Here is an 8,002-nt window from a genome sequence, read left to right as displayed (position 1 = left end):
ATAAAAGGCTTAAAAGCTAAACACATTTTTAAACACTAGGTTGAAAAACTATAAGCTGCTACCCATTCAGTAGAATTAGGGGAATTTGCCCATCTGTCCAACTTATGATCTTTTACATATAGCTCAATTATATAAAGCTACTCACCCCACCAATGTCGATGAGTACTAAAAACAGGACACCCAAAGTAATTCAGCCTTTTGACCTACTGCATGGTTAAAAGCCTAGCTACACAGGAACAGGTAGCTATCTATCAGCTATTAATAATTACGAGAGATGTCTAATTAATTAATCATACTTTTTCTCATTTCTTGTATTATATTCAACATATATTCCTGATCAGTTTCTGCATATACGAAGTTGGAAACAACCAAGATAGATCATAGCCAGCTATTCTTGCAAAATGAAAGTTATAGAGGCATTTATATATATAAATATATATATAAATATTGTCCTAGCACGCTTACCTTGGATTAATACAAGTACTTAATTGGTCTAACACATATTTTAGAATATTATTATTAAATAATTACGTGCAGGCAGCTTCTGAAACTTGAAAGATTTAGTACTTGTACGTATAAAACTCTTCAACCTATTTGAACTTTAATTTCTAATTTATATTTACTTGGGGTTTGAAATATTTAATTAATCGCTTGAAATTTCACAATGTTATCCCTTGATCATCAAGCGGCCACTGTGTAAATTTGAGTGAAAGTTAGTCAAATATGTACATATATAGCCAAAAATGGTTCAAACAAGGATGCATGCAGTACTACTTACGTGTGTCATAATTAAACTATCTATAGTTAGTTAGTTATATATAGATATAACAGATTATGATAGAACTAATTATGAAGTTCATTGTGAAGAGGAACTAATTATGATAGAAGAAGCACCTCAAAAAGTGTGATTTTCTAGTATGGACGATGTTAGGATGTTCTCTAAATATGCCCCTCAACCCCATCTGATCTAGTGTATTTTCATAAGTTAATATGAAAAAATATTCACACAAATTCACTAGTTTGTACTCTCCTAAACCAGGCCAACTGGACGAACGGTTGTAGTTTGCAACTTTGCACTGTTTGGGCAAGTATGTTGTACACTTTGAAAAACAAAAACATATATATAGATTAATACAGAAGTTATTTTCGACAAGTATTGGTAGATTATTGTAGGTCTGTCCAGTTTTTTTTTTTTTTTTGTTCACATCTTCCTTTGTACCTTGACTAGAAAATAATAGTTTCTAGTCGTCGTGTTTGTATATCTATATTTGAAGTAGCATGCTTCCAGTTTCCTTGCTCTACATTAATATATTATTAGTCTATAGGACTATATTCATAGTAAGTTGAATTTAAGTATATATTATCATTAATTATATTAATTGATGACACATATTTTAAATACAACCAGCAAATGTATGAGGATCCAGGGGATTAGAGTATGTGTAGAAATTAAAAATATTCACAGATCCTTTATCATTGAATAAGCCAAAAGCCAAAATCACAAGAGGTACATTTTGAAATCACGAGAGGTACATTTCAAGAGATCAATGGGTGTCATTTTGGCCTTGTTGTCAACTTCAGCACCACATTTAATTAATTCCCTCCATGGGTTTTATAAGAGGGCTTTTTGCTTTCCCTGCTGGGTGAAATGATCGGGAGGGTCGCCCTCGTCAACTACGGCGAAGACTATGGCAAACTCGTTGTCATCGTCGATGTAATTGACCAAAACCGAGCTCTCGTGGATGCCCCTGATATGGAAAGATCCCAAATGAATTTCAAGAGGCTCTCTCTCACTAACCTTAAAATTGACATTAAGAGGGTTCCTAAGAAGAAGGAATTGCTTGATGCTATGGAGAAAGCTGATGGTAAGAAGAAGTGGGAGAATAGTTCCTAGGGCAGAAAGTTAATTGTTTAGAAGAGAAGGGCTTCTCTAACTGACTTTGATAGTTTCAAACTTATGTTGGCAAAGATTAAGAGGGCTGGACTGGTAAGGCAAGAGCTTGCAAAACTGAAAAAGGAGAATGCTTCCTAAGCATAGTTTTTATATCTGTTTCACAATTTTGTTATGAATTTTCTGCTGTTGTATGTTTGGATGGTGAGAGTGTTTCAATGAAATCAGAGTTTCAGAGCAGCTTGAGTTTTTATATATTTCCGACAAGACTTAATTGATAGTCTGTTTTAAAATTGACATTAAGAGGGTTCCTAAGAAGAAGGAATTGCTTGATGCTATGGAGAAAGCTGATGGTAAGAAGAAGTGGGAGAATAGTTCCTGGGGCAGAAAGTTAATTGTTCAGAAGAGAAGGGCTTCTCTAACTGACTTTGATAGTTTCAAACTTATGTTGGCAAAGATTAAGAGGGATGGACTGGTAAGGCAAGAGCTCGCAAAACTGAAAAAGGAGAATACTTCCTAAGCATAGTTTTTATATCTGTTTCACAATTTTGTTATGAATTTTCTGTTGTTGTATGTTTGGATGGTGAGATTGTTTCAATGAAATCAGAGTTTCAGAGCAGCTTGAGTTTTTATATATTTCCGACAAGACTTAATTGATAGTCTGTTTTAAAATTGACATTAAGAGGGTTCCTAAGAAGAAGGAATTGCTTGATGCTATGGAGAAAGCTGATGGTAAGAAGAAGTGGGAGAATAGTTTCTGGGGCAGAAAGTTAATTGTTCAGAAGAGAAGGGCTTCTCTAACTGACTTTGATAGTTTCAAACTTATGTTGGCAAAGATTAAGAGGGCTGGACTGGTAAGGCAAGAGCTCGCAAAACTGAAAAAGGAGAATGCTTCCTAAGCATAGTTTTTATATCTGTTTCCCAATTTTGTTATGAATTTTCTGCTGTTGTATGTTTGGATGGTGAGATTGTTTCAATGAAATCAGAGTTTCAGAGCAGCTTGAGTTTTTATATATTTCCGACAAGACTTAATTGATAGTCTGTTTTATTGGTAGACCTTTTCTTATCTGGATGTTCATGTTACTCAATATTTTAATCTTAGTATGGGTATTCATCCTCTTTTCTTAAAAAAAAAAAACAAAACAAAAAATCTGTTAGTAATGGAATAATATGTTGGTGAGTGTTTCAAATCAAATCAAGTTATATGTGAAGAATCAATTGGTTTGGTATTTTGAGGAATAAAGCAACTGATGTTAAGAGGTATAACTACTGGACAAGTAAACTACATTCCTTCAATTCTCAATGTGTCCATGATATCAAGACTAGGCGCAATCCAATCCAATCCAAGTCAAGTTTAAACCTCAACTAATGAAAAACCCAATGCACACCCAACCCAACCCAACTGAGCCAAATTCAGGCTAATAATCACAAATTTTTGTATCTCTGCCCGTAGGAATCCAAGGTGATGTCTTTAGCCCAGACTTTCTATAGATCCCATCATGGACTAAAACAACCCTAATATATTTACTGATCCGAGTAGAGTGCCCCTGATACAGTTTCAATGTTGGGCTTAAATGCTTTTGTTATATATTGGAACGAATTAAAATACCCATACAACAAATAAAATTAGAGAGAAACACTCATTATTAAAAGCAAACCATCCAACTACAAATCTTTAGAACCATTGACAACCAAATATCTTCACAACCATAAAGCAACCGAAAGGGAGGAAGAGATACAACACCGTGGGTCTCAGTTTATTTACCATTTTTTCCCCTTTTATAAGCAAACTAGACAATCCATATGGCTAAATAACGAGAGGTATATTTTAAAATCAAAGACTAAAACGTAAAACAACTAAACTAGATACATCTATCAACCCCAAAATTTCAATCGATACGACCGATTGATTCGGGTGTTTAGAAACAAATGAGTTACAGAGAGAGAGAGAGAGAGCGAGAGAAACTGATGGAGCATAAAAGAAACTCACTGGCGGGAAGACGGTGGCGAGACGACGGTGAGAATGCGGTGGCGAGACGACGACGAGAAGACGGTTCGGCTACCAGTGAACCAAAACCCCCGTGCAGAGAGAAAGAGAGAGAGAGAGAGAGAGAGAAAGAGAGGGAAAATGGGTCCGCGTGGGAAAATAAGAGGCGGGAGGAGTAAGTGTAGAAAATCTATTAAGGCGCCTATTAAGTCGCCTTAATAATACAAAAAGTCGCTGTAACAAAAATTTTTTAACGGCGGAAACTTTGTTATGACAATTTTGTTTTACAGAATGGGTTATTTGCGGCTATATTTTTTCCGGCTGTTTTTTTAGCCGCAAAAAAAGGACTTCTTGCGGCTACTTTTATTATTGACTCAAAAGATTTACCAAAATTTAAAAATCGGCTTTTTGCGACCATAATTCTATCGCCGGAAATAAAAATAGCCGCAAAAAGTCATTTTTCTTGTAGTGAGAACACTCTAAGGTTATACACATACTCCCTCAGTCCTAACAACCATTTTCTAGATCTATTCCCAACTTCACCTGTACCATATTGTTTTCCATTCCATCTTGTGAAACAAAGAAACAACATGATCTGCAAATCTGCATCACCCTTAAATTGCTTAACCACCGTTTTAATGACTTAACAAGAAATTAGCATGATATATGCCCTCGGTGCAGAAAAAACTATAATTTTAACTCCCATGTTACTTTCTTTGTTAAACTCGTATGAGACTATTGTATGTTCTAACTTACATGTGTCTGACTTAGTGTTCTATTAATATATCTAATTATCGTGCATCTTTAGCCAGTTTTTACTATTTGTTTATGCATTTTATTCATTTATCCATTGGCCTTTGTTTTAGGGATTTGGATAGTTGCCTATTTGTGTTGGGTTTTGTATTCCTAAATGTTAGGCAATTTACTTGGTGTGGCCAATCCACATCAACATATCATTTGAAAGGAGAAGAGTGTTGTATTTGCACTTCTTCTTTTTTTTTTTGTTTTTTTTTTCATAAACGGTTTTCTTCACCTTAATAACATGGAAAGATTCCTTCCTCTCAATCATATAGCATAGTGATAACTAACCTGCCCATTAAGCTATTAAGACTAATTAACCATTAAGTGGATGATAAGTTGATGCGTACTTTTCCTTTCTTTCTTGTGGAATATACAAGTTTTAAAAGAATTATTTATGGTTTAATTTTTTTTCTACATATTTATAGTAACCTCATTTTTTTTAATGATATGGATGCTTCACCTAGTGGAAGGTCACAAGGGAAACTGGATGTCAAAACTCCGTCACCGACACCAAGATCTAGACCCACTTTTAGAGCAGCTGTTTTTTCTGCAAGTAGTCAATTGTCATTCCCAGGTGCTTCATGCATGCATTTACTCATCAACACTTTGGCGCTTAAATTGCATTTGAAATATAGGGAATCATTGATGGAAGAATATGATTAAATTAGTGAAAAATCTCTAAAGAAATTTAGAAAAAAAATTATAATCTAATATGATATGTTAAATTTATCTCACACTAAAAGTAATTTTACAATCTGATATATTATATAAATTTGTCAAGTAGTTACATAATTGCTGTTGAATCAATAAAAATTCTCTTCCTTAACTCGAACTGATTTGGTCCTCTTTTTATTCTTTATTGATTCGAAAAGATTTTAATTTATTTTTTCCAGTACCGCCTGTCTAGGATGAATGGTCCGTTTAGTCAATCTAATTTCCTGGAAATTTTTTATTATTCAGTCAAAACTGATATCCCCCATGACGCTGGTTCATGAAAAGATCAAACCATGCATGCAGTAGAGAAATAGCGAATTAAAAGTACTCCTTTTGGTGTTTCATTGTTGCATGGCAAGAAATTCACTTTACCCTTGCACAAAAGGCATCTCATAAAGACTTGTTTGCTTATCGGAAACGGCTATTTAGTTAAGATTCTCTTTACGAACTTTCTTCTTTATTTTCTCCTAGCTTCGGAGCTGTGATTTGCATGGGAAGTTGCCAAGTAATATCAACGGTGCAATCCTTGACCTTGCCCCTTGGGTTTCTTTATTTTTAATTAAATATAATAGAATAATGCTCTTTATTTTAAATCTTATTATTTTTAATTATATATATTATTGATATGATATGTTTTAATTACCTGCCTATTCATTAAATACTAAATAAATAAAGTTATATTTAAAAAAAAAAGTATGTGCTACGTGTCAAAAGATGTGATTGGTAGTGAGCGAAAAAAAAAGGCCAGTCTACCACCCGTCTAGAAGAGTAACGGGCAGTTGGCCACTGGATTTTTGCTTTCCACTCTCCACATGAAAATTGTCTAAAATTGACACATTTGAAGTCTTCCCACGTGTTAGAGAAAGGCAGCTGCGATGATCCCACGGCTGCTGCACTTTGATATAACAGTCCATCCATCATACAGAGACTATAGACCATATTAATTGCAATCACAAGATTGAAAATGCAAATTATTTAGGTTTGTCATGCGACTCCAATATGCATAAATCTAGACTTATCCCCCTATTTTTGTAGTGGAAAATGAGAGATTCTATAAAAAATTTAGTTGTTTCTTTTGTATTTCATGCGGGCCCGCACTACAAGAATCTGGTCTTTTCCTAGCGATTTTTTAAATGCTGCTAAAAATATCGCCGCAATATATTATTTATAGCGGCGATTTCATAATCGTTGCCATAATTAATCCTAATTAGTGGCGAGGTGCATCACTTAAGTTATCCCAACGACTTACTATGCATTTAACGGCGAAATAATTCGCTGCAATATATTAATCAATATACGGGCGCCAAAATTGCCACTTTATTTCCCCTCCCGCCCGCTACTTAGTCAGTCTGGCTACCCCCTCTTCTCCGTTTGGTTTTCATCGAGCTTGAGAGAAACTGCAACCGAAAACCCTCCATTCACTTCATACTAATTCGCTGCGATAATCCCCATTTCCGAATACCCACAAAGCTCCATCTCGATTCCTCCACTACGTTTTCCTGTGTGGTTGAAGCTTTGTCGTCGTTTCCTTCCAAAACCAACCTCTGTGCCTCCATCGAATGGCTTACCCATTAGCTTGCCCACACAGTACCCCCTTCAAATCTTCCACATTCTGAACCGAGTAGTACTTCGGCTACCAAAAATATAATCCCCATTCAGTCAGAACCACGATATACACACGCAGTACCCCTGCCAAATGAAGCCCTCTGTTGTGATTGGGAAGGGGCTAATCTCTTGTTGAAGTGTTAGTCCGAAACAAAGGGGTCGGAAGTCCCAAACAAAACAGCTAAAACGAGGCAAACTAGTTCGTGTTGGGCTTTGTTGGGCAAAATCCACTATTCGGTACCTCTACTCAGATTGTGCGAGGTATTTTTCTCAATCCACGGGTGGAAATCATTATTGATTAGTAACATGCATGAACATAGGGCCATTTCAGTGGTTATTTGAATTGTTGGATGACATGCACAAATCTCAGTTAGGGGTTTTTGTCCTTTTTTTGTTTTTTTATTTTATTTTTATCTTGTGATCTGCCGATGTTGTGCATATCATCGCTGAAATAGGTTGATTTCGAATCTTGGTAGATTCGTATTGTCAAATGTTGAACCTTAAAGTATATTTTTGTTTCAATGATCGATATATCACAGTGCTATCTTTGTCCCATTCATAGAATCTGTTCAATTGAGAGTTAGTCTTAGGGCTAGATTTAGGGAAAGAAATTGGGGAAAAAGCAACCCATTGGCTCGTCTCACTTTGCTTTACTCTCATGGCAATCCTGCTGACCTTGGCCAGCTCTATGACCTCTTTGTGCAGCTCAAAGTCAATCTCAGAGTTAATCTCGTGGGGCAAGTGTTTTTCTTTTTTAATTTTCATTTCTTTTGTAATAATGATGGTTTATCTCATTCATCTGGTAGATTTTAGATTAGGTTGGATAGCTGTCTATTTAATCTCATGGGGTTTACATACACTTCACAAATTTCACATTTTTGTACCTCTGCTCTGATAAGGAAAAATCTGTATAAGCTCTTTGCACCTCTCCACCCTTCTATTGTTAGTTATTTTAATGTGATGGTTTGTGAGATTGACGTTGATTTTTCATTTAGTTCTCTTCT

General features: G+C 35.4%; 1 protein-coding gene across 1 annotated transcript; it reads left to right on the top strand.

Annotated features, from left to right (window-relative positions):
* The first annotated feature begins 1,648 nt into the window (after nucleotides 1-1,648).
* LOC122277082 (60S ribosomal protein L14-2-like) lies at nucleotides 1,649-2,521 on the top strand. Its single transcript, XM_043086964.1, has 2 exons — nucleotides 1,649-1,810; nucleotides 2,190-2,521. The coding sequence occupies exons 1-2, from the start codon at nucleotides 1,649-1,651 to the stop codon at nucleotides 2,409-2,411; spliced, it is 384 nt and encodes a 127-aa protein (XP_042942898.1). The 3' UTR covers nucleotides 2,412-2,521.
* Nucleotides 2,522-8,002: the final 5,481 nt, after the last annotated feature.

This window comes from Carya illinoinensis, chromosome 9, assembly GCF_018687715.1.
Source record: "Carya illinoinensis cultivar Pawnee chromosome 9, C.illinoinensisPawnee_v1, whole genome shotgun sequence".
Classification (NCBI taxonomy): domain Eukaryota; kingdom Viridiplantae; phylum Streptophyta; class Magnoliopsida; order Fagales; family Juglandaceae; genus Carya; species Carya illinoinensis.
Note: the sequence above shows the minus strand (reverse complement) of the source record. Positions and strands in the feature narration are given on the sequence as shown.

What these genes read in the sequence shown, in the direction of transcription:
- LOC122277082 (XM_043086964.1), top strand. Translation starts at nt 1,649, where the DNA reads ATGATCGGGAGGGTCGCCCTCGTCAACTACGGCGAAGACTATGGCAAA. An exon ending in TCACTAACCTTAAAATTGAC is followed by an intron (nt 1,811 to 2,189) that starts ATTAAGAGGGTT and finishes TTTAAAATTGAC; the next exon opens with ATTAAGAGGGTTCCTAAGAA.